Source organism: Pelmatolapia mariae, linkage group LG7, assembly GCF_036321145.2.
Source record: "Pelmatolapia mariae isolate MD_Pm_ZW linkage group LG7, Pm_UMD_F_2, whole genome shotgun sequence".
Lineage (NCBI taxonomy): Eukaryota > Metazoa > Chordata > Actinopteri > Cichliformes > Cichlidae > Pelmatolapia > Pelmatolapia mariae.
In genome coordinates, this window is record NC_086233.1 from 59,329,521 (window position 1) to 59,357,373 (window position 27,853).

At 40.1% G+C, this 27,853-nt stretch overlaps 1 protein-coding gene across 1 annotated transcript in view; it reads left to right on the forward strand.

Annotated features, from left to right (window-relative positions):
- Nucleotides 1-6,378: 6,378 nt before the first annotated feature.
- mrpl23 (mitochondrial ribosomal protein L23) overlaps nucleotides 6,379-27,853 on the forward strand; it is a 44,376-nt gene continuing 22,901 nt past the window's right edge. The window contains exons 1-4 of the mRNA XM_063481208.1: nucleotides 6,379-6,495; nucleotides 8,265-8,387; nucleotides 18,162-18,244; nucleotides 24,180-24,253. Coding sequence (XP_063337278.1) covers nucleotides 6,476-6,495; nucleotides 8,265-8,387; nucleotides 18,162-18,244; nucleotides 24,180-24,253 — 300 coding nt within the window. The 5' untranslated portion in view covers nucleotides 6,379-6,475. The remainder of the gene's footprint in view (nucleotides 6,496-8,264; nucleotides 8,388-18,161; nucleotides 18,245-24,179; nucleotides 24,254-27,853) is intronic.

The window sequence follows — 27,853 nt, forward strand, 5'->3', positions numbered from 1 at the left end:
TGTGCCTTTCTCTGCTCTTTCTGTTGAGTGTCACTTGTTTCGAAAATGATCTGCATTCCAGCATGTGACAACAGCTTGCACTTAAAATAAGTTGTTTAACCAACATTCTACGATACAGTAGCCAAAATGTTACAACCAAGTGTTTTGTTTAACGTGTTGCTCTTTAGTATTGTGACTTTTGCACATTTTAGATACAGCACTGTCACAAAAAAAGGAATCCATGGTAGATTCCATACGTGTTTTGATATTTAAAGACCTGTGTATCATAAAGTGTGTGAAGTTTAGTTTGTTGTGTGTGCTTCCGTTTCATGTGATGGGCAAAAGAAATCTGAGGACAGAAATGCTGCAGGTGATGGTGTGATTGATTGAAGGTGGGATTCTGACTGTCAGCATAGATTCACTGGACTTCTGGTCAACCCATACTTTTATATGGTAACTAATCTCATTGGACAGATTTGTTGATGCTGAACACTGCTCTCACTGAAGCATATTTTCTGTTATGCAGTAACTTTTTGCAACCCAAGCTGTACACTGCTCATGTACATTTTAATTTATCACTCTCCAACACAGGTCTTATTGTAACATGTTTATGGCTCTTTTGGTATCAAACAAAACTTTTATTGGACGCAAAAATGAGACGAGAGGAATCACAGATCAGGAACAATGTTGTTACGTTTGTAGGCTGAGGTCTTCTGTGGTGCAGTGCACCAGATATCCCAAGAGTGTTGACTGACATACCTTGAAGATCAGTTGCCCCTGTCCTCATTTATGCATGTCAGCCACTCCTCCTACCCCCCCGGTCTATCACATAACTCTGGCAGGGGCAGAGACACTGGATAAGTCTGTGGGAACCCGTGTGAGCGCTCTACCTAATCACCTTATTCCAAATGCAGTCAATTTAAAAATCTCTGGAAAACTGCATGCAGCTTTATGATTACATATTACCATAGGAATGTAGAAGAAGATTGTCTTGTTTTATCTTTTTGCAGTGCTTCTATAAGCACCTTGCTTGAGAGACAAAGAAGCTGAACAGTCAGTTGATCTTTCAGCTTACATCTTTCTCACAGTGATTGAATGCAGCAAGTGTTCAGGACTTCGGGTGACATATTTGAACTGCTACCTGTCTCAAACTGTTTCAGATTCTGCATTTTTAGACTGTGTCTTTTTGCATGTGTGCATGCACTGTACTTGAAGATATGCTCATGTGTTTTTGTGTTTTCACGATTGCATTCGAAACCCTGAAATTCAAGTTCAGCGGTGGCCCTGTCGCAGCCAGGCTCTTGGGTCAGAGGTCAGGTTGGTAACTTCAACTGAACATCCGGGAGGGGGGGAGGGTCTACATTTACACGCTATCCAGATTGCCCATGACACTGGTTGCTATTAATAGTCAGAGGATTGCTGCACGGCATGCACCCAGTCCATTCGAGTGTGTGAACATGGGACAAGAAAAAAACAGAGGACTCTGACCTTAACTGGCCACTACCTCTGACCACTCATTTAGTGTTGATGGCACAGAGGCAAATGTTTAATTAGGTGTAGGATGGACAGGCTAATGATTTATGCTTGCGGTGTCAAGTAGATTTAGTACTTTGTTTAGAGTTGAAATGATTTAAACCTTCAGTCATGTTCTTCAAACATAAAACATAAAACATCAAATATGAGATTATGTCAGAAAAACAGGAAATATCAGGGAACAGTGGTTGTGCACAATAGTTACTTATATACATATATATATATTTTATCACCATAGTAATAATTTATGTTCAGTCATTATCAGTTGAATTCCCTGATTTGCTACTTAATCAAATCAATCTAACCAGACAACTCTATGAGCTTAAGAAGTGGTTGTGGGTGCTACATGCCACAGTCAGCTTGCTCTGATGTGTATTAAAACATGTGATGGTAAATATGATTCATTCTAAAGTTTTGTATGTTGTCATTACACCAGGAACAATGACGAAAAGTCACTGGAATCTATGGCAGCCCATCTAGTAGTTGTTAAGATATTTTGGTGTGAGCTATGGCGGTGGAGCACCTTCTACCTGTGCCACAAACAAAATGTCAGTATAGACTGGACAACTTGTTAACTGACCACTGATGGATGACAAGCCACAGTGTCTCACTGTGTCGTATCTCAGAAACATCTGCTATAAATTGTCAACAGGGGATGAAAATGCTATTATAAACAGCTGCTGCCAAAAATGATAATTGGTTCCCCTGATACAGTTTTGCCTCATCCCTGAATGTGGTGCATAACACGCATAACATGCTGTAGTCCAAACCTACTATATGAGCCTCGCCTGTAACAGCCGAAGGCCACTTTTAACTCAATTCTAGTTTCAAAGCATTCTCTCATTCATTGCTGTCTGTCTTTATTTTTGTTTCTGTAATTCCTAATCATCCGCTTTAATGTTTCTATGCAGTGAGATGCTAACGTGCTACTAAGGCGCTGTTTTTGTGTAAAATTCACTGAATGTAAGGTATTTGGCTGATAAAGTGTCTCAAAAAAAACCCCTCATTATTAGTAAATGTAATAGCTTCGGTAGTGCTGCTTTCACCTTGTGAGTCTGTGTATGTTGTGTGTATGTTTGTGGACAAATTGTGGTTCTAATGACAAAGACCTACTTTTGAGGACTTTTGCAGGTGCTTGTGTGAACCTATTTGTGGACAGCTTTCGTTAGCATTACAAACGTGCATGATGCTGTCATTCATCTTTGTCACATTAGCTATCACATAGCCTGTTTTACCCAAGCAACTGTTTAGGGAATGAGCTGGACCATTCTTCAAGAAGGTTTGAAGTGACTTCAGAAGGAATTGCTAAAACAGTGGATCTCGTTACGTGCAAAACTATTGAATTCAGCTGACAAACTTTTCCATCCATGTCTGGATCTTTAATTTACTGTTTCCTTTTTTCTTTCTCTTGGATATCCAATACCGACGACTTCTCCTACGACTGCCTGAGAGTCAGAGGGGGAAAGTTTCCATGCTGCCCCAGCGCTCACTCTTGGCAGGACAATGCCACAGTAGACTGAACTGTTTCCGTCTATCCACCTCTGCTATTAGAGTGCTCCCTCCTCCACCCTCGAATTCTCCCTTCGCTTTGACTGTCCCAAAATATACAATCTCTGCTTTGCTTTTGCTGTCTTTGTTCTGCTCTCTTTCACACAGACACAGTAAAAAGTGATAGTGATGTTAAAAAAGTATAATTTCAGTTATTGAATGACTATTGCTTTAAGAATGAATTGTAGCTATAGCAGCTACATGCACAACTGAGTATTAGTTACAATTGTTGCAAATACAAATGTGATAGGCTTTGTGTATGAGTGCATGCTTTTGCGTGTGTGGGTGTGTCTACTGTAGCTAAAAATGCAAGACAAACAAGCAGCCAAGCCACCGACCAAATCATGACTTATTTAAAATTGAATGATAAGCATAATCAGCTACATCTATTTTCCCAAAGAGCCAATTTTAAACAGTGATGAGAACAGTTGTGATATCCCAAACTCTGTATTAAAAAAGCAATAAAAAAAATCAATATTTCAGTTTGTGTTCTTACAGCAGCCAGTGAAATTAGTTAATGAGCACTGCTCATAAAATTAAGGGACCACTCGATCATCGCAGTAGAACACAAAATCAATTAAACTCAAGCATGTCAATCTGTCCACTTAGGAAGCATAACTGACTATGAATCCATTTCAACTGCTCTGGTGCAAATAAAAGCATAGATGCACTGGGGATGCACAAAGAGACAACAGTCAAAACGGGAGTGGTTTTGCAGTTGGTCATGGTCAAAAGCTACTGCTCTGTCTTTATTTCCCCTGACTGCACAGGCTCAGGAGTGTAAAGAAGATACTAGAAGATGGCCTATAGCAGGAGGTGAGATGGACAAAGGTGCGGATGGCCATTAACCCAGAAGCATGACTGATTTCTGCTCTTTTTGGTGAAGACTGGAACTGGGAACTGTGCTCACGACACAGCACGGTGCAGATCATCTTTCTCCAGAGAACACCAGAACTTGCCGGTCCACCACTGGCACTAGCACTAGCATCTTCAAAGTTGAGAACTAGCACATGACAGAAGTGAAAGAATCTGGAAACACTGCAGCGAATGTTAAGATGCCTGGAACATCATCATTCAGCATGGCCAGTTTGGCAGTGGGTTAGTAATGGTCTGGGGAGGCATATCTTTGGAGGGTCACACAGACCTCCATGTGCCAGCTAATGGCACCCTTACTGCTATTGGATTCTCAGACCCGCTGTCAGGAATATTTTTCACAAAGCTAGAACACAGATGCAGGATTGAGCCACAAGACTACTGTGAAATGTTCTCTGCTTTCAGCTACAATGGCAGAAAAATATGCAGGAATCACTGTAAACATATCTGGTATGAAATATCTAACCAGCCATTTTCTTATGCTTATCAAATTCAGGATTGCATGGGGGTCATGTTGCTATGAGGCAACAATGCTTAATGCTGATCCACTGTGTTGACCTGAATTGTTTATTTTATTTAATTTATCTGAATTTTATTAGGAAATCTCAGTGATATTGATGTGAAAAAAGTAAAATGCAGGATATAGATAATGATATTTAATATAAAAACACCCACAAAATACAAACAAACAAAAATCAACTAGTGGCATATCAAATAAAGATAAGATAAGATAAGATAACCACATCCTTCTCCACATTCGTTACAGTGATTTTAAATTCAACAATAGTTATAAATATGCACAAGTTTTGATTTTTCTGCAAAATACTCTTAGTCCAAAGTGTATTAACACTGACGATTAATAAAATTATGATATAATTACTGAAAATAGTTATCACATGGCATTAGGAGTCACTGCTCAGGTGATATTTGCATTGCGTTTATAATGCAATGGCTAGTGCCCATTTGGTCATTGGCCCATTTATGTGAATGCTACTTTGAAGGACCAAAAGGATGCGCTGCCAACACCCAGATGCCAAACACCATATGAGATCCCCAGAGGTCCCGTGACCAGGTATGAGCCTGGCATAAGAAGGATTTTCAGTGATATGGTGTGGCTGTTTGATGAATACTTCATCCTAGTTAATGTCTGTCATCTTTTTTATTCTTCAGATATCCAAGTGATGCATTGAGATTGAAACAATCTGTTATTTACTTTCAGTAGAAATACTGCTGTGTATAAATAATAAAACAACTACTAAATGAATTTGTAGGTTACTACCTGCACTCTGATAAACTCTGTGTGAATGTATCAATCTATTATTAGTTGAATCATGAATTTTAGAGCTTATAGAATTTAACCTATTTTAATGAACAATCCAGTGTCGTTATGCACAGTAAGCAGCAACCACTGCATTCTGGCATTCAAGCTTATGTTTTTAAAGCAACCGTCGCACCTCTGGCTCATCAGCATAATGGCTCCCTGCTACGGCGTCGTATCAGCTGTCAGATGAACCAGTTCCAAAGAAACAAACAAGTAAACAAGCAATGAACTCAGCAGCAGCAATTATTTATATTTCTTACAGAAAAAACCCCAAAATGAAACTGGACATCTAGAGGCATTATAGGACACTCTGAAATAGTGCAACAAAATGCCTCATACACTGACGCAACTCTATAATAATAAAAGCCCTCCACACACACACACACACACACACACACACACACACACACACACACACACACACACACACACACACACACATACATACATCCACTCCATGACATCTTAACTGATGGAAACTCCCCTCCCAAGCACAGTGTGGATTGTCAGTGAGGTCCATTTCCTGCCAGGTCTGAACCAGCTGAGCCACAGACTCATGTTCCACTCAGGGGGTCTTCAATCATCTTTACCCTTGGTGCAGGCACATCGTGTTGTAAGAAGAGACAACAAGTGTGGAGTCTGAAGCAAAGATAAGAAGATGCAGAGATGGGAGGAGGTCTCCCTCTGCTGATGCCTAATCATATATGTCCTGAGAATATACTCAAAATCTTCTTCTTCTTCTATCAACTGCTCCCTTTAGGGGTCGCCAGAACAGTCATTTTTGCACATGAACAAACCATTGCAGGCTTTGTCTTTCTTTCCTTTCTGTCCAAACTGCTCAACCCGACTGTTTCTCTGATATACTAATTTCTCAATATGCTCACAACAATATGCTCTCAAAAATGAAACCAAATGCGTGACAAAGTAATTGAATCTTTTCAGTGCTTTTTTTTTTTTTTTTTTTTTACAAGATTTTGAAAGCTGCATAACAGTCCGGTACAACATGGGGATCTTTTAGTTTATAATTCAATAAGCTGAAACAAGGAGCACACATATCATACAGCTCACTAACACCCTAGCATCACAGGAAGGTAGTATATCCAATGCGCTTGCGCATTGCCAATGTTCCCGGAAGCACATCCCTGCACGTGTAGGATTTGACAACCTTGAAAAACTATAAAGTAACTATCAGCGTATGTCTGTCAGTAAGAATTTCTAGGGATGCCAGTAACACGACTGCTGTGAGTATCAAGTGTTTTGTTTAAATAAGAAGCCTCAGTTTTACTCGTGGATACATTGCTAGTCATCTTTTCTGGCAGTTTAACCTAAGAAAACAAGCTATTGCTAGCATGTCTCCCAGCTGACCTGTATGCACTCTGTCCTGAATGCAGTCGGCTTAGTCCACGTTGCTGTCAATAACTGTCTGTTTATTTTAGACTGCGAGTTATGTGCTCACTGTGAATTTCAGACAACTAAGCAACAAGAACTTAGCTGGCGCTAACCTGCTATGCTAAAAACAAACGGCAGATAACATGATGTTGGAGTTGTTGTGCAGTCACTTTGCAGGTTGGTGAAATTGCAGCAACTAATCTGCGGCAATATTAAATCATCGTAGGGGTAATGTGACTGTTTACGAGGTTTAACCCACGCTTATTAATACAGGGTGCTGTTATTAGTGCACCGTAGACATTGCACGGGAAATGTGTAGCTTGTATTGCTGAGCTACGTAAATACAAATGATCTTGCCTAATGGGGGTCCACCGCTAAACAGAAACATCATAAACACATTTTTTATATTTGCTCAAGATCCAATAAAATGCTACACTGCTAATATTTGATCATTTAGATTTGGAGACTTGGATTTGTCTGTTTTTTCAAGTTTCAGGGAGAAGTTATTATAAAGCATGACAGTGCAAAACAAACTCTCTATCTCTGTGTGTGTGTGTGTGTGTGTGTGTGTGTGTGTATTTATTTAATAAAAGATGGTTTCAGTGTCTCATATACCTTTGAGTTTCCCCCCATTTACCGGCTGCATTTAGTATGTAAAGGAGATCAAGACAGGTGATGCTGCTAGCCACAAGTTTGTGTCTGGAGGAAGACACATCTTTGACCTCACATCCTTAGGTATAGACCAGGAGTGCTAAACATAAAGCCCCGATCCTGCCCGCTGGATTAACTGTATTTTTATAAGTTTTACAGCTTTTCCTGCTGATGACAACCTCCCCCATAGCCATTCATACTATACTGAATCAATTTAAGTAATAAAACAGTTAAATGACAGAAAAGCTCCCATTTTTTACTGTCTACTGTAGAAATTTAAGTTAAAACAAGAAAATTTCAAACATCGACAGTACTTTAAGTTTTATAAATAGGGACAGTTTGGGCAGTGAGCTGCCAGAACTTTTCTGTAATCTTTCACATTTTTCATGTAGAAAAACTGCAATGTGCTGTCGAAAATGCACTTCTTTATTTTATATTAAGATATCTCAGGGATTAAATGTGTAGGGAAATCTATTTACACTGATAAAAAACTGATTTTTATTCGGCCAGCTTAAGATCAAAGCGGACCTTATGTGGCCCTCGATGTAAAATAAATTTGACATCCCCGGTCAAGACCTCTGTAGTTCAGTGCTCTTGATTTCAGACAATGCTAAGTTATTCTTGCCCATCCTTATTTCTATTTGTTTTTTCAATTTCTCTTAACTAAGTAAAAGGAAAGATGTGCTACCTGCTTATATGGCAGTGAGTAAAATCTCCAAAGAAATTCCATTCTACGCATTTGTGTGAGCTGAAAGTTTAAGGAACTGTTCCAGATATTTTTAGTAGAAAAGGGAACCCTCTTGGTGCTGGACTGACCTCAGCTGCTTATCTTAAATCAAACAAAGATTAAAGACATAATTTTACTTGATTATCTGGGTAGCAGTTATTGTGATTTTTTTTAGACAATATTATAGGATTCATGGGAATGATATCAAGGATAATAAGAGCCAGCCTGTGCATATCTCCTCAGATATCCTCTCTACCAGCTGGGCAATCCCCAGCTGAGGATCTTCAGACCTAGCTGGTTTCTGACCTTGGTGAGGCCGGGAAAAGAGCAGCCTCAAGACACTGTCCAGTTTTGCATCCCAATGGAGTAAGTCTTTGATTATAAACGTTAATATGTATAAGTTCATTACCGTACACCTTTAATTATCACACCATTCTCAGGTAAATTGATTTTGCTGCACATAATACTTGGAGAAAGTTTTACTATGCACAGATTAGTGAGTCTGTATTTATTCTCAAGGTTGCCTCAAGTTTAGACATGGTTATTTGTCCATAAAATATAAAAGTGTGGTTTCCAGTCCATTTTTGTTTAAGCTAATGGATGCCTATTATTATTTGAGTAGGAAAACATAAAGGTGATTGCTGGAAAACTAAATTACAGTCTCTCGTGTGTTATATTCTTCTCTAATTTAAATGTGTTTGTGACCCAACATCAGTTCACTGAGATTGAAAATTGTCTTTTAGTTTACATTTAGGTATTCTAATGCTACTCTTTTCCCTGATGTAAATAACAAAGGCCTCACAATGTCTCAGCTCACATCCCCCTTTCCCTCAGCCCTTAAAAAAAATCAACAAAACTCAATATTTTATTTGTCATTCACTTACTGTATGCATACTTGATTCATTTCAGCTCCGTATGAGACTCAGGGAAACACTGCTAATATGATGACTCGATGTGTAAAGCAGCCAGTAAATCCCATGGCTTAACTTCCTGTTAATACTACTTTATTTAAATGCATAGTTACTTTTTCAAGCAAATTGTCTTTTATAATCACCAGCACTGGCCTCTAGTCACCTCTTTCTGAACTGTAAATGAAAAGTCTTGAAAAAGTCTTTTGGGAGAGATTTGAGTATTTCCTAACATATTAATTTAACAGATCTCATGATAGAGCTTGTTGTAAATAATTATTATAACTTACATATCAGATATAATGCCTCTGATCTAAAATACTTTTACGTCAGTGGAATATTTCATTTATAGTTTTATTGCCACAGTGTTTTTTCCTGTCTTTTTCCACGGCGCCATAAATTACATACTAGTCCATTTGTTTGGTTCTTCCAGGCTGTCGTTGCTCATAAATGCAGGTGCTTATCGTTTGAAGTCTGTGTAATGTTCCAGTTGTAAATTTGTACACACATTAATCAAAAATCACAAATGCTTTACTTGTACATACTGGTCCTTTGTAAGCATTCACTCTATCTCTCTGTTTAAGTACAAGCTGTTCAGCCCTAGAGCAGATTTCCTTGGATTGAGGATCCTTTTTTCTGTTTTTTCTTTCTCCATATGCGAATGATAATGAACATAAAACAAATGAGTAAGAGTGGTCAAGTGACTAATCCAAGAAGAGAACAAAACAAAACTACACTAAACTTAAAAAAGATATAATGAACATAAAATAAACTTTAAAAAGACCCAGATCATTTTTTTGCCCTGTATAGGCTGTGAATTTATTTTAGAGTTTAGACTATAGTAGTTTCAGTTGAACGTATGGTACGATGAACATATGTTTTGCATTTACTCTGCAGTAATTTATTTTTACTGGCACAGTAATGGTCTTGCAGGACCAGTAATATGTCCCTGATGTTTGATATTGTGACCACCAGGTGGTGTGACAGGCTCAAAAACAGAAAACGGAGGCCTCAGTCTTCCACAGTGTAGATAGTGTGTACCACCTCATGATTATCCTCTAATGAGCTTAGTTGCAACAATGACTTGTGACAGGCCGTCATTTCACTCTCACATGGAGAGTGACGCGTGAGGTGAGGTCAAAAGTACTTTTATTTGGCTTTGAACTGGGGTGTTTGAGTCAGTTTGTACACATCGAGTCTTCACCATTAGTCTCTCAGAGAAGCTGCATCAACAGTGAGACAAAGGGAAGGCAAAACTAATCTTGTCTGTGTAGATACGATGTTCTTATTTTGTCAAGTTTCTGCTGTATCTACTGCGTCACAAAACGTGACAGGAGGTCCAGTCAGCACTTAATAGTGACAAGCTGATTTTGACTACCGCTACAAGCCAAGGTCACTGAGGTTACCAGCGCTCCTGAGGCAGTGAGAAGCCCAGAACCCACACTGGGGAGAAAAATTGAAGTTTGAGGCAGATCATCTATGTGTCTCTGGTGGGGTTTAGACCATAATCTGTTCATCCAGGTGCCTGGCCTCCCACTCTGATTCTTGCCTCTTCTCTGCCAAACTCCTAGGGTGCTTATGTAATTGTGTGTCTTTGTGTGTGTGTGTGTGTGTTTTTCTGTATATACTTGTAAGTGTGAGTGAGTCCGTTTGTGCGAATGGTGTGTTTCTTTGTGTATATATGCACAAAACTGGGTAAGTGCAGGGTGCGTGTGTGTATATAAGGGTGTGTAAGGTGTTCTGTTTTTTTCCTCACAGTCTTTGATGCCTGCGAGAGGTGCATGGCTGATTGATATGCTGCTGGGGCTTCAGTGTGTGCTTGGAAACACTGTTATTTTTTCACTTTTCTTACCAACATCGTAGTAAATGGACCCACGCAGAGAGACAATGACAAAACAAATGTCACTCCCACTCCCAGCTTATTGATAAGTCTGAGTCACTGTGGCAGTGAAAGCTGTTGTAGTTATGATTCTCAAGTGTAGGCGGTGTAAGCGTGGGTAAATTTTAGAGCCGAGCAGCTGTTAATGAGAACTGATAACTGTTGGCGTTCTCAAGAGAATAACACAAGGTGGCCTTTATCTTGCTGACACCTGGGAGCTAGATATCCATAGTTGTTTGTCTTGATCTCTTTTGCTTTTCTCTAGTTTTCATACTTTTTGGCAGTATCACTCACTTTCTGGCATGTCTTCCTCCATCCTTTCCCTCTGTCCCACCCTGGGCCTGCTGCTTATTGTGCTTTTCTTAAGCACTTTGCTATGTGTCCAAAATCAATCCTTCTTTGGCACTTGTTTTTTGAGACACCTGGACTGTGTTTTCTGGAAATTCTCTTTCTACCTGCCAGAGGGAGGTATTTGTTGGTCTTTTTGATTGTTCTCAAACCTTTTGTGCTATGTAAGTATTTCCCCTCTGTTCTATAACATCATCAAATTTCTAGGCTCACACCCACGCACACCTTCTTGTACCTCACCTGGCATGGCGAGAGGCCAGTACACTCTCCCTCACACACACACGCACACATGCACACAAAGAAAAGAGCATGCCATTGAACTTTCAGTTGAGTCTGCTACTCAGTCACATTTCATGCTATGCAGACTAATAACTATGAAACCAGACCATGCTGTGGTTTCTCACTCTAATCAGACTTGAGCGAACTGACCCTGTTGTACTGCACCTCACGATTTCGTTTGCCAACGGTTCAGTTCCTGGACCTAACAGTGTTGGAGTCACCAATATATCTGGCCACCTCTTCAACGTAATAAGCACACGTTTGAAACTGTGCCATTTTTTTTTCATGCTTTTAAACCCAAGTTAATGTCATATTAAGTTATTTAGCCTGTAGATTTGTGATGTTAACTCTATTGACCTGTTTCTCGGTAAGAACTTTTGTGACTTTCAATGACCGGCTCTTTGATCTATTTTTGTTCTATTGTCAGGCTGCAGGGCAAATAAAAAAAACTCTAATCCTTCACACGCTGCTTTTATGCTCTCAACTTCTCAACTGTCTCTTTTCTCCCCAAGTCTCGGGTTCCTTGGCAGCTTTCCCTCTAAACAAAGTCGGCTACTATGATCTTGATACTTAGTGTTTAGCACCTTATGTGCGTGTATTGTCTCTGAAGATGGGAGGGTTAAAGTAGAGACTGTACGTATCTCAACCTAAAATTGACAATGGGCAGGTCAACAATGTGGAGCGGCTTTCATTTGCCTTTCATCTGTGCAGAAGATACTCTCCTGTTTCATTCTCACCGCTAAACCACTTTGACGCAGTGCACTTTGATGTTCATGTGTGCATGTATGAGTATGTATGGGCTGTGTAGTGTACCTTCGATGTTTAAACTATTGTGTGTGTATATAAAGGCCTTATTAATTTAAGCGTTTCTAGTTTAATGTTTCCCTGACATTTACCATAAAAGTGTGCTGTTTGTCTTTACTAAGGCATTTTTCTTCAGTGTATAATCCATGTATTATTTCTTGTAAGACACCCCCCCCCCCCCCAATACTGTTAGATTCACAGTTGATGCAGGAGCAATTCAAACAGCAAACAGCCAATGCCTGAGATTTCTTTCCCTAAGTGATAGTCACTCATCAGTTTAGCTCTAACATACTGAATTTAAATATATATATTTTTTCTCACTTTTTTTTTTTTTAAAAGGCCCCTCTAATGACCAGAAAAGCAAGGTCTCACACTCCTGCCCCAGTCACACCTCTTGCTGAGTCTACATTATTCAGAAAAAAACCCTCCTTGGCTTCTAACTTTCTCACCAATAACTCTTTCCATCAGGTTCTGGTGCAGAACCAGTTCTCCCTGATTCTGATTCTCTGGACTGAATGTTTAATAGCTTTACTATGTAAAGCTAGGATATTATCAAGTCATGGTGGATGGAGTCTGTGGGCTGCATCGGCTGGTCATTAGTGACTTTCTTGATGTAACCCCTCCCAGAACCATTGACGTCATTGGTTCGAATAGTGATGTCTCTGTGGTAGCTTTGTTTTTACTACCACCAGTCTTTTTGTTGTTTGTTTTTTTGTTGTTGTTGTTGTTGAATGAAAATAATGATGAAATACATGAACTGGTTCTACACTGGGTGCCACATCGGGGTCGAGGGGGTTATATGTGATCATAAAAAGCCTAATGGCTCCTGATGAGATCTTAAAGGAAGGGCAGTTTTTTAAACTGTCATGTGTGCCTGTCACTTGCAAGCTTTCAACCAAAAAGACTATGAGCAGCCAAAAATTTAATGCAGCTCTTTTTTTTCTTTTTTTCCATCAAACAAGGGGCCAATTAAATGTCTTTTAGTAGTTTCTGAACAAAGCAATCTTTCTATGGTTGTGACAGCAAAATCAAGCTTATACAAAGTGATGTTTATCTTAAAAAAAAAAAAGGAAATAAAGCACTATAATATACTTTCCTACTCTAACCTTTGTAGGCCACAATTCAACCCTTCACACAGCGCTTTGCTCCTAGACATTTGGGTTTGGTCTCAATCACAGACCTCCAGATTAGCAGATGACCTACTCTACCTCTTGAGCCAAGAGCAATGCCATATTCTTACAATGTAATGTTTTTAGAGTGGAATCAAAATCTGATGGTACATTTTTGTGTTCATAATTCCATGAATTTTGAGAAGATTCCCAACTACACTTTGTCTTACAGATGACGATCATTTGAGCCACAAATTTTTATTTTGGATTCATCATTCTGTAAGACTTTCAGGCATTGATTTTTTTTAAAGACCTTTTGATGTATAATTTGGCATGCCTCAGCCTTTTCTACCTGTTTTGATATCCTTTAGAATGGCTTCTTGACAGTCACCCTTCCCTTTAGACTATGATGATAATGCATCTATTATTACTTAAATTAACAGGATGCGGATCAATGGAAAGGACAGATGCATCACTCTGGTCCTGTGTCAGGTCTTTGCTGGATGTTTTTCCTATTTGACATGACTTTCAGACACTGCTGTAGACAGAGTATAAGTTGCTAAGTTTGCTAAGTTGTCTGTGTAGACCCAACACTGGCCCATCCCTGACTAAGGTGCCTCTTTCGCGATTGAGTGATTCATATGTAAGTATTAAGTAGCTTAACAAACAACTAATATTCCTCTGAAAAAAATAAAGTACTGGAGTGAAAAAGCAGCCAATGTCCAGAAAAACGCTTTGAAAGACTTTGAGAAAGCCTGGAAAACTATTGCTCAAGACTGTTTTAAAAAACTGCAAGATGCTCGGAAACAAAATGTAAAGAAATGGGGCTGGTTTAAGACTTTTGCACGGTACTATAGTAGAACTTAATACTTGACATATGAATCACCATGACCCTTCAATATAAAGGCAAATTGAAGGGACTCTTATTGTGAATTGATGCTATATAAATAGAACTAAATTGAATTCAACTTGGGTACCAGGTTGTCATAGCTTATTACAGAAAATTGAGATTTTGTTGACACATTAAGGATAACAGTTCTAATGGGAGTTTTTTTGTTGACTGAAACTGTAAACATGGTATTTGTTCTGCGTTAAAGCCTATGACAAGCCACATAACTGCAGTATTGGTAGGGCAAGTCAGGCCTGGGACCTTTATATGCAGTTGACAGACATTCATTCCTCAGCTAGTATCGCACTGGGAGTGTCATGGTTTCATAGTAAGCTTCTTATAGCTCTAGGAGATGATTATTTTGTTTTCTTTAGCAATAAGAAGGAATTTATCAACTTCTAGAATAATCTTTTTAAATTCATTGCTATTTTGTGGCAGTAATGGTCTTTATGTATATCAGGGACATCACCTATGTCTTGGTCTGAGAAATTTCAGTATTGTCATACACTGTCAAAGCCACCTCTTGCGCTTTTTCAAATGTGTCCTTTCACCTACTTCTTCCATGCTTTCAGAGCACAGGTGTAAATTGGCTACCTAAAACCAGTGGATGTGATACTGATAATCTTTTTGGCTCCATGCGAGTTAGCCCACATTTCAGAATAGGAACGATCCAGAAGCTTGTAGATTCTTTGCAAGTGAGAGATTACATTTGAAAGCAACTGCAAGTAGGTTAATCTGCAGATTGATGAATCTGCTTTATTGTCGCACATAAACAACCGTGTCACAGCCAGACAGAGCAAAAGCTTCAAAAGCTTTACCTCGTTTATGTCATCCTGCTGCCAGCCCTTCTTTCTTTAACACTGCATGATATTAGATCAAGGTCCCTTGTCTCCCTTTACACTCCCCCTTTAACAATGCAGAACAATATAACTTTTTAAACTGTTTTCTGACAATGAAGCTAGTGTTCCTGAATTAAACCTGCTTGGCAACAACGGACCATAATTGAACCTAATCCATCGTCTGCGTCATCTGATGCCCTTCTAGGTTTTGTGTTTGGAGTTCTTTCATCATCTTGGCTGAGGAATCTTTGTAGCATGAGTGTTTGCGTATAAATATATACCAGTTGCTGAGGAACGATGCCGTTAGCCTTAGCAGTTGCTGGAGACAGGTTTTCATTCTTCCTGAGAGGCAGAAGTGCGAAAGGTTAGCTTGTGGAGTCAGATGGGTGTTTATACTGGGATGATGATCAGATGCTGCCTGCATCGCTGCTGGAGACGCCACGCCCTTTGTCTAAGTTTAGCCTTGTTTATGTGCACACTTAACTTGACATTTTCTCCTCAGCTTTCAGCCCAAGGCTTTCTTTCAGATTGGGTCCTGGTTTGTAGCTGAGATGGGAGTTATGTATTGACTCAGGTCACAGGAAAAACAGCTATCTCATGTAACCCCTGTCAAGTGTGTGTGTATGAATATAGAGTACTGTATAAAAATGCAAAGCAGTTAGATATACAACTAATGCCATAAAGTGATTTTATTTATCAGTTAACTCCAAACAATACATAATGAACAGAAAAAACAACCTAATCAGTTTTTGTCTGCTTGTGGTTAGAAATGAGTGCCAAAAACTTGGATAACAGTTTTTTTGTTTGTTTGTTTTGGTACATGAAGTGACTAATGTCAATTAAACGAACTCATGTTGGAGCTAGATATGTCACATTTTTGCCGATCAGTCCAGACAAACAGGTACCCTCATTACTTCAGTATGGCTGTTTCACAGCGAGCTTCGGTTTCAGTTTTGGTTCTGTTCATTTGCTCTTTTCCACAATGGCCAGTTAAAGCATTTTGGGCTTTAAGAAGCAAACACAGAAAAAAATAATAACGGATGGCCCAAACACATGTTGGGACAACCCTTTGTTTACATTAATCACAGCAATTTGTCTTTTTAATGGTTACAGTTAGCGAAAGGTGATGCAACACACAAAGCAACTGAGGTCAAATTAAAGATGTGATTATTAAAAAAGAAAAGAAATGGAGGTGTATAAAAAGTAAACAGAAAAATATCCACCGTTTCATGATTTTACATGTTGTCTTTGCACTAGTTTTAATTAAATATTTGCTTTGAATGATTTTCGAGTCATTGCATTTTTTTTAATTTTTAATATTTCCATTTTACATGTATCACAACTTTTTTGCAAAGAGTTATAGTTTGGAAGACAGTTGTTGCCCAGTACATAACATAATACAAACATGAATCTCATATTGTAAATATACGCTAGAAGCTCTTGTATCCAGCAGCAGAAACTTTAGCTCTACCCCCCAAAAAACAGAAATTTATATAACCTGGTAATAGAACTCTCTCTTTTTTCTTTTTTTTCTATGATGGATGCCATTGCTGTGTTTGTGGTGGCTGGATAATTTGAGTTGTAAAAGCAGTTGGGATTTAGAAATATTCTTAATCAGGATCAGTTCACTGTGCTAATGATCCAGAAGAGACCTCAGCGGCCTCTAAGCCACTTTCTTCTCTTCCAGTTCCGCGCAACTGCTTTCTAGGAAAACCCGACTGTGTAATCAGTCTTTCTTCCCCTCCTGATCTGACGTACCCCTGGTCACTTCGCTGTGCTTCACTGCCCTCTGGCACACACACACTGTGAGACAGTAGTTATGGTGGAAAGGGGGGGCGTAAATGGAGCAGAAGACGGATTTGCATGCCACATCTCTTTCCTCTTGACAGTAGAGACAAATGCATCTAGAAGTGCTCTCAACAACATCCTTTTTTGTCACAGTAAAGCAGAAGTCTCTTCACACTAATGCCCCTAGTGGACCAGGACCACGATTGAATGTTGAGAGGATGAAACTCACTGCCAAGTTGGTTCTCACTTTTCATAGCTGGGCAACTCTTTGAAGTTGATGTTTAGTAGAAACCCTGTGATGGTCAAGTCACCATATCAAGCCATATGTTTTGATTAAATGGTAAAATTAAATGTGGAAATACTTATTCAAGTATCAAAAAGAGAAGGTTTTAGTTCTGCACCAATGTCAGGTTTGCAAAACTTTAGTCTATTATAGGGGGAAAAGGCAATTGTTTGTATAGCATGGGAACATATATTACATCACTCTTAAGTACAAAAAGTCTTTGTATTCACAGATGGGGTTTTCTCATGCAAATGTTTGCCTCAACTAATATTGTTACAACAACTCAAGGTATCGGGCCGTCACCTTGGAAAAACGGTGAATATTACATTATCCTGTTCTATTAAAGAAACGTATGAGGTGATAGAAGATGCCATATCCGAGGCACTCATGTCAGACCACAACGTCGCTATTAAGCACTTTGTCAGACGCATTTGGGAAGTGCTTTCTACCAGGCTAATCCAATTGGCTTGATTGATTAGCAGTTAAAAGCCTTTCTTTCCCTAGTCAGAGGAATCTGCTTCAAATGCTGCCCAGCAGGCTAGCTTTAGCTAGGCTGGCCTGCCGGATCAGTTGGTGCCAGGCCCACTTCCTGTGTAGGGTTTCACAGGACGCGATCAATACTTGCAGACAGCTAATTGGATGAACACTGACACTCACATTTCTCCTCTCCACTTTACCGTCCATAGAATAAAAGCTGAATATGGGTTTGTACGAGAGTGTCCTCGTGTCCGTTACATTTGATAATATAACAACAAAGTTTATGGGAATGCAATGTGGGAAAGAGCTGCATCATTTCTATGTAGGTGTCAGTTAAGTGAATGTGGCATTATATGATCAACAGTGATCCAGTATGTAACCCTGCAAGGGCTGGACTTCAACCTCAAAGATTTTCTCTCGGCCTGTTGTGTCTCCAAACACACATCCAGATTAATCCTTATCATATGTAACGCCTTATTCTTGGAAGCCTCCATAACCCCTGTTCTGTTTTCTGTTTTTCTGGGTATATCTGGACAGAATGACCAAGTACGATGTAAAGAACTACTTGGAGAAGATCTATAATGTCCCTGTGGGAGTTGTCCGCACCAGGATACAGTTTGGTGAGTCTTCTCATTTCTTTGCACTCAAGCACAGAGTTCCTGTAACTTTTTCAGAATTTGGAGTGATTGTACTGTTTTGCAAAATATCATCATGTTATTGCCAGGGTTGGCCTTATCTCTTTGTTTTTGTTGTTTGGGATGAAAGTGTGTTGGCTCAGCTCTAAATGGGATACAAGCACCATCGTTTTTTTAGTGTTTCTACTCTTTCTTATTTTCATCTTCATTGTAATCTTCTGCTTTTCTTCTGATAAATGTGGCCATGACAGCTAATTAAAATGGAAAAAAGTTTTTGATTGGGATGTTCTTTACATTTGGTGTTTGAGCCTCAAGTACTATAGTGCTAAAATGGGCTCTTTCTTTATATGTATATGTACTGATTTTTTTTGTTTTATTTTTTATATTCATGTTATATTTATTCGCTTTATTTATTAAACCATTTAATTATGCTCATTTAATGTAATTATTTACCTTTATGAGCTATTTTCTTCAGTGTTATTGTATTTTTTTTATTGAGCTAAGTTGTTTTTCAAGTGCTTGGTGCTGTAACTCAGTCATTTCCCAGTCTTTTCGGATGAATAAAGTATTTATTTTGAGTTTATAATTGGCTTTCTTTTCCTTCATCACATTTTAATCAGTTTCCATAATGACACTAGAGCATCATAAATATGATGTTGTATGGGCAACACCAACACAGTTGATGCCAGTGGTGGAAAAACATACAAACATCATGACTTTGCATGCGTCTAAAGACTTAGTCAGTCCAAAACATTGGGAGAGGGTGGTGAAAACACTTGATTCCTGGTATGCAATACCAAGCCACAAATATTTCATCCAAATTAAAATCCTAAAGTTGTAATGCAGCTGTTCTGAGTCAGTGGGGTAGATGCGCGCGCGCACACACACACACACACGCACACGTATACGTGGTATAAATATTTTGATTTCAAACCGAATGCATGACTTAAGTACAACATAAAAGATTTGCATATAAGTAATGGACTATGTGCAAACTAAATATGAAACTTTTTTCTAGTGATGTGTAACTCGGTACACAAATCTTGTTACACACTAAACACAGTTCACCCTTACGGTGAAGATATACCGAAATGGACTGTTCAAAAAAATTAAAGTAACAGTTTTAAATCAGAGTATAGCATCAAGTCAGTTAAACGTCTGGGAAATTGATCTGATCAGTTAAGTACCACAGGGAGTTGGTAATCAACCCCCAAAACAAGGAATGGTTTTACAGGTGGAGGTCACTGACGTTTTTTTTTACCTCTTGGTCTTTTCTGACAGTTGGACATAACCGTAGGTCCTTAACCTGTCAGCAGGACTGGCATTTGGTCCTTTTGTGCAAGGGGGACAGGGTGAGCAGTGTTAAAGCCCTACAAAATGACCTTCAGCAGGCCACTGTTGTGAATGTGTCTGACCAAGCGATCAGACTTCATGAGACTCTGACATCCTCTAGTGTGCCGTGTGCTCACTGTCCGGCAAGGTAGAGCTCGATTGGTGTTGAACATACAATACCAGAACTGATAGGTCTACCACTGGCGCCCTGTTCTTTTCACAGAGCAGATTCACCCTGAGCACATGTGACAGATGTGAAAGGGTCTGCAGAAGCTATGGAGAATGCCTGCCACTAATGTTGTTCACCGTGACTGATTTGGTGGTGGAGAGACATATCCATGGAGGCATGCACAGAACCCTACAGGGTAGCCAACAGCACCCAGACTGCCAGTAGGTATCAGGATGAAATCCTTGGAACTATTGTCAGACTCTACGCTGGTGCAGTGGGTCTTGGGTTCCTCTTGGTGCATGACAATGCCTGGTCCCATATAGGGAAAGTAGACAGGCACTGACGCTACCATGTTGCACTTCAGACTGTGTAGCAGCTCAGTGATGCCCTGGGCCAGATCCCAGGACAGCACCCGTCATCTCATTAGCAGCATGCTCCGATGTTGTCAGGCATGCATAAAAGCACTTGGGGCCACACAAACTCCTGTGAAGCATTTTGACTTGTTGCAATGAAATTTCGGCAAAATGGAGACGCCCATACCATTTTATTTATTTTGATTTTTGTGGTGTCTTTGAATTCAGCCCTCTCTAGGTTGATGATTTTCATTAAACTATTCACTTGTCTTTTGTTCCTAACACATTACCCAGTCCATATCAGTGTAGATATCAACATGATTTTTCCCATTGAGTTCTTATGTTTTCAGTGTTGCTTGCAATGTATAAACAAATCTTGTCTGTAACTAGCAGGATGTTTGATCAAAGCATTGATTGAAACTTGCAAAACTACTTCTGTGTACTTTCTGCGTGGTGCTATCTATCTGTACGGCCCCATATTTGGTTTTCTGGTGTAGTGCTTAGTGTTATACCAAAGTACTGCCATATTAAAAATGTAATGCATTTACTTAATTAAATTATGCAAATGTAATTACATAATTTTTAATAGGGACAAGCATTTCAAAAACATATACTTTGATGTTCACTGAAAGTTATTCTTCAGAGATTACCCCCCACCCAAATTGCTCAAATAACTGAGCATATTCATAGCAGACTTGTGACATGCTGGTACTTGTGGCATGATGTTACTAGCCCATTACGTCCTACAGGGTAGGCAAAAAATATTTCTATAAAGTATTTAAACATTTCTACATTTCTTTAAATAATTTATCAAACGTCCATAAATTTAACTCGGCAGCTATTCATTTTTGTTTAATTTATTTTTTTTATTTAATTCACAATAAAAGCCTCAAGAGTTTACAAAACTTTTCAAAGGAGCTAAAAACCATAATATAAATCTTTTAAAACCGTTTCTGACTTGTGCTGGTTTTACTGGAAATTATTTGTAAACATGAGGTTATATTGTTACTGTTCTTTTCCCCCATGATAATTCTAATTCTCTATTGTGAGAATTGTTTTAATTGTTTTTTATATAGCACTGAGGTTCACAGAAGCAGGGTTTTAGGAAACATAAAGTCTAATTGGTTCATTTTTGGAGACTGTCAGCAGTGGTTAGCGGTGATTAGCAATTTAAGCTTACAATGTAGACGGCCTTCCACTGACATGCAGCAGCGGGAGTGTTTTCCAGCGGCTAGTTGCGGTGGTGGTTAGCGTGCCTGGCTCTCCTTTCTCCTTAACACACACAGCTGCTTATCTGACGATCTGCTGCTGCAGCACTCCAGCTGTCCCAGGACACCCCATGCTCCCTCCACATAAACACATGCTATTCACTTATAAACTTGCTGCTTCGTCCCCTCCTCATCCCAACCCCGAATCCCTGAGTCCTGCGCCCCTGTCAGGGATAATTTCAGAGCCAAAACCAGTTTTATCATTGATTTAGTAATCCTATTGGCTTTTTATGGGTGAGTTAATGGCTTAAGTTTTTATTTAGGGGCTCGGTATAATTCTAGGAATCTGCAAGTTCATGATAGAACAGAGGAAAAGGAGAATTGAATTGCTTGAAGATGGAGAGATGCTAAGACCCTTCTTTGCTAGCTCTGAAGGTCCAAGAGGAGAACATCCCTCCACTTCTGGCAGAGAGAGGTGCCAAGCTTAGCCTAGCCTGCAGTCTGAGGAACCAATTAGAACTGTTTATTAGAGTTGTGTCATTAGAAGCTAAGAGAAAAGTTCCTTGGTAGAGAAGAAGGAAAGAAGGGAGATTTTGGGGGATAGAGTCGGTCAGAGAAGTAAGACTAGCTGAGGGCCCCGGTTATCCTTAGGTACGTCAGAGAAGGTATCCCTGTCTGCGTCAGGGGTTCCACTCCATTTGCAGTGTAAAGACGGGAGCAAGCTGAGGAGAGTAAGGGGCGCAAAACAACCCTTTCTTCCCTCCATATGCGGCAGGGGTATTTTGGAAGGAGTTGCCATGGTTACTCCTCTGGTCTGGGATTTGTAACGTGATAGCTGGCTGCCAAACCGCAATCTCAAAGAGGGAGGAATTGTGCTTGCGTTTGCGAGTGTTGTATGAAAGGTCTGTCTGTGTGTCTGTATACGTTGGGAAAGGAAACCAAGGGAAATATACTTTCTTTTATATCTTTTCGAGGTATTATGCACTTGTTTGTGGGTTTTCAAAGACGTTTCGATGTTTTATGACAGGACTGGTCAGGGTCGTACCTTGCTATTTCAAAGGTTGTAGCATTTCCCTGTGGATTTCCTCAGCAACCTAATGGCAAACATACACACACACACTTTTTTTTACCTTCACCTCCCACCCACTTAGGGGCCTCCACTTAGCCAGCGTGGTGGAGGTGGTGGTGGGGTGTGTTTTACAACCCTGCTCAGGGCTTTCCCTGAGCAGTGGGCTGCCTGGCTAGTGATTACTAGCTGCACGTACCACACACACATAGGCATGGACACACACTCACGAATGACTCACTACAGGGGAATGTTTCCCTTGTTTTTGAATGTCATAAACTGTTCCCATGGAAATGGCAGTTACTCAGAGGGCCTGTTGACTTGACCACTGGGGTCTTATTGAGATTAGAGTTCTATGGGAGAGATGGACCATTTGATGCTCTGGTTAGTATCCATCATCATTGTAGTTTTTGTTGTAATGTAAAGATGTGTATACCTGTATCTAGGGCCTCAAAAAATCTCTTTGATTTATTTGAAGTTAAGTCCCTAGCCTGCCTCCACACACATGTGGTATCCCTACACATGCACGCACTCAGCAGTTCCCCGGCTCCCTGGCTTTCAAACCCAGAGAGGTCTGAAAGGAATGAGGATGATGTCATCATCACCTGCAGTTGTGAAAGAGGTTAACCAGCACTACATGGTAAACAAGATTGGTTTGTCCTTTTCCACACATTTTCAATTATAACTTTGGCTTTTAGCCTCTATGAAAAGAAGATAACCCTTTGTTCGTTTTTTGCATTAGTTCACTTTCACCTCGTTTTCAAAGTTCAGACCAACCACTTTAGTTTATCTGAAGCCACGATTCCAGAAAGGGAAACTTTGGATAGCAAAGATCCATCCAGAGAAACTGAAAGAACACATAAAATTCTTTTGTTCTTTCAATGGATTCTGTGCAGGACTTGAAATTGTGTAATGCTGAAGTTAAGGATCAGCAGTGGTAATGCACTGGAAGTCTGCTGGCAGTCCATGGACAACTCATCTACCTGTAGAGAGTGTCTGTTGTCGATAGGGACAGCGTACAAAGTATGTGGTAAAACTAGTCTGTGGGAACCTCTTGCTTGTACTGTTGTTGGTCAGTCAGCCAGCTGCTGAAAATATACAAAAAGCTTCTTTTTTTTCCCCCATCTCCTTTTTGTGGTGAACTCCACTGTCACTGCTTTCCCTGTTCTGGCTCACTTGTCAACCAATTAGCGTTCAGCTGACACATGTTGTCATCCTCGTCCAGCAACATGCATTTGGGATTTTTGAGGACTGCATGGGGAGTACGTTTGCTTTGATTAAAACCCCTCTCCGTACCACTCCCTAGGGAAATGCATACGCAAATGGACATATTTGTGGTAGCACAAATTAAGCTCAAGTCCACTGCTTCCTGGGCTTTTGTCACCCTGTGCTTGTCCCTTGTTGTTTGATGTAGCTAGGGCTTCTTGCTTAAAAAAACAAAAAACAAAAAAAGAAAAACACTCCCTAGACTCCCTAGTGTTGTTCAGAAAGGAATGGAGCACACTGTTGTAATTTCTGGGCAGATAATTAGTGCTTTACACGTTTTGTTGACTGACTCGTAGTACAGCTAAAAATGTTGCAACACTGCCCACAGAGAATAATACTGGTACCATACTAGAGACTATAAGTCTGTAACTGATAAGCCATAATGATATTCATTTCTTTTAACATTATACTGTTATTTTTGCTTAATCATGCTCTCACTATATTCATAAATATCATCACTTTGTCCCTCTGTTCTCTTTCTAGTTTACCTTCAAAAGTAATACCTGCTGCTCTTTCTCTTTTTCAGGGTCCAACAAGAAAAGAAATCATCTAAACCAGAAGGTTAAGCAACCAGACTATAAAGTAGCCTACGTTCAGCTGGTGAGAAAACATAAACACGCACACTTATCCTTCTACTCCCATCTCTTCTGGTTAGTGTGTAGTGTAGCTATAGCTCACAGACTCCTACCCAGTACACAGTGCAAGGCGGAGACCTCGCCACAATAACGCTCTCTTTTTTTTCTTGCACGGCCAGCTGTGTGTGTGTGTGTGTTTGTGTGTTTTTCTTACTGTGGGGGCATTTTGGGGGCATTGAACTTTGATCTTTTTTTCTTGTGGGCTTTTTTTTAAGGGAAGAACTGGGATTGGTATGTTGCATTGCCCTGCAGTTGGCTTTGAAGGCTACATCCTTAATTCACTCTTCCTTATACACATGCTTGAGAAGTACAGTTTCTTTACCTGACATTCTTCCCTTGTTCTTGAGAACAAACCACACTCATCATATTATCTCATATCTATAATTTGAATCTTTTTCCTGTGCACCTCATCAGGGCTTTGCCATACCATACTGTACATGGTAATCCTGGAATAAATGTTTACATGATTGAAATAAGTGTAATTTAAATTATAAAGCTACACCATGTATTCACGTGAAGAGCGTGCAAAACAGAGCAAGGCCAGATATGTCTGAGAGCGAGAGCAGCATGTCATTTCTTTGAAGAAAATTTACTACCTGAAAGGAGAGATACTTCAGGAGTTTGGAAGCCATTTGGCCGCAAGAGGTCAAGCCTCTATCAAAGCAAGGGGCTTTGCAAAATATGCAAGAAAACTGTAGAAATAACAAACTTATAATAATTCTTGAGGCAGAAGCATACCATTGAGTAGACGAAGATATGATGGCATGTGAGGGGGAGATACTAGCAGCTGGTGAAGTAAACAAATGAGTCAACCGAGCATCAGGGGAACACTCGCTGATTGTGCTCCATATGACGGGAAGAGCAGACGGTGGATGAAAATTACTGATGCAGTTGGTGCATCAGGTGGACAAGGAGGGATTTAAGCAGCTGGGCAAAAAGCTTGACCCAAGTGGCAACATTTTAGTTAGGAAATAATTTTTAATTTCAGTTTTATTATGTGACAATGTTGTGCAGCCTCTTGAAGGGCTACAAGATGAAGTTACTTTAGTTATTGTTAGACTAAAATGTTAAGCCATAATGTTATACGTTTATTTGCAATGTCCAATGAAAAAAACTATCTATGCTACTTTTGTGCTTGCTTTTGATTTGTGCTTTGTCATGTTATCAATGATGGTAGCTCATTCCAAAAGGATGGATTGCAAGCTGTTATCGCAGATTAAATTTACGGTATTATCACAAACATCCTTGAACAGCTACATCAGCTACAGCTCCCACCCGTACGGCTCATACGCTCGGGCAGCCTTCTTGAAAAATGGGTTGGGGTAAAAGTTAAGCGCAAGACAGCCTCTTTGGTTTCATATGAGACTTTTTACAACAAATATTGAGATATGGTTGGATGGAGCAGTCATGTTCACTTAGAAAGCTGTTGCCTCCAGACCTTTACGTGAGTATTCTTGATCATTTCACTAAAGCTTAAAGTCTGTTAGTATTTGTACACCCCTCACCCACCACTTGCAAAATAAAACATCACTAAAGTCACCTTATTAATGGCCCTTTGATCTGTATGAAAAGCAAGTTTTGTGCAATTTTTGTTTTGTGACTGCTGTTTTGATCTTGCCCAGATAAATCAACACTGGGGTAGACACTTGTATATACTGCACCGCCCACCCGACCGGGTGCCATCAATCTTGAAATGGATGAATAATGAAAACTGTCTAAACATGACAAAAGAGGATGAAAAAGAGGATACATAATTGAAGCTGCCATGAATCTTTTAAAGGGGAGACTTCCTCTTGTCTAACACTAAGGCAGTGGCTTGTGATTTTGTGTGTGGCAGGAATTCCCAGCACAGTTAGTAGTGACGCTTCTGTCTCACCAGACATGCACCACCATTGTAGGTAGGAGGATGCAGAACATTGCGCACACTTGGGTACACACACCTGTGACATGTGCATCATTCATGCATAATGAGCCCTAGAGGATAGATGTTTTTCTTTGAGTGTCATTTGCTCCCTAGTCACATTCATGTTGCAGGGTTGTCAAGTCATGCACACTTAACTGCATGCAGAAATGAAGATTTGCTGTCTCTTTGCTGCTAAATGGCTAGATATAAAAACCAAAACCCTGTCTAATTTCTCTGGCTGATTTTTGTGAAAAACATGCTCTCTCCTCACCCTTTCCTATAGTACTTAACTTTCTTAAGTATACGCGTACGCACACGCTCACACACTCTCAAACACAAATCCCCAGAAAACTCTTGTTTCTTTTGCAGCAGTTGGTAGAAAACAAGATTGTGCCTAATTGACTCCACATGTGGAAGAGTTTTCTGTGGGTAGATGCTCACACTGTGGTACCCCCATTCTACTACCCTCATCCTTGGCTCCCCCCCTCCTCCCCCTGCACCCTCCATCAGCTAATATTGCAGCAGTAATACGTTTGCCCCCTCTCTCTCATTCCTTACTCTAGGTTTGTGGTTGAGGGGAGGCCTCCCGTTTTGCAGGGTTCCGTGACGGCCATTTTCCTTAGGCTTAGGGGGCACCCCAGTACTGGGGGGGGCACCCCAGTACTGGGGGGGGGGCTGCATGTGTGAAATGTGCATTGTGTGTGGGAAAGTGTGTACAAGTGTGAGGGGCTTTAAGGGTGAGCTAGGGAGGTGACCAAGACCATGATGGAGCTGTGCCAGAGCAGGGAGGTCCAGAGACGGGGCAGAGCAATCAGGGGGAGGGGAAAGAGGCTCTATGTGTGTGAAACTGGGTGGTGGTGCTGGTGGTGAGGTGACAAAAACAGCGGTACAAATCTTCAGTAAATCAGATTGCTTTTAAGCCTGACTGGCTTTCAGTGGGACTAATGTGTTTAAAATCAGACTGCTTTTATGCACCACTTGGCCCAGTTGAGGGCTAACTCAAGCCGATGTGCTCAGGGTAGGGCTGGGCGATATGGCCTAAAATCCATATCACGGTATAATTTGAAGCATGTGCGGTAACGATATATATCGCGATATATTCTTTTCTTCTGTATAACGTATTTTACACACTATTAGGCACACTTAAAATCCTTTAATTTTCTCAAAAATTGACAGTGTGCCTTATGTATGAATTCTGGTTGTGCTTACTGACCTCGAACCGATTTTATGTAGTACACGGCGCGCAGAAATCTGTCAAAAAATGTTTTAGTATGACTTTGGTAAACTATGAAAGCACACCGCTTGATGGATTGCCGGAGCATTACGGCTGCCGTAGTCAGGAGCCTCGCGGAGTAAACTGGGTCCAAAACTCTGTCTGCTTCAGGTCCCAAAGTCAAACAAACACTGCGGCATCACTGAGAGTTAAAAACTGTCTAAATTCTTTCATCTTTAATAAAATGATCAGCGTTGCTGCTTTACCAGGTGTAACAATTAAGTTTAACATCCAGGCATCCATGAAAAGAGAATTTATTAAATTCAACGGAGTTAGAAGTTAGCAGGAAGTTAGCTCGCTAGTTTTCACCTGTGATGGCTGCACTTACAGCCACACAGTGGTAATACCCACCATGTTAGAGTAGAGGCTTATAAGTAACATTGCATTCA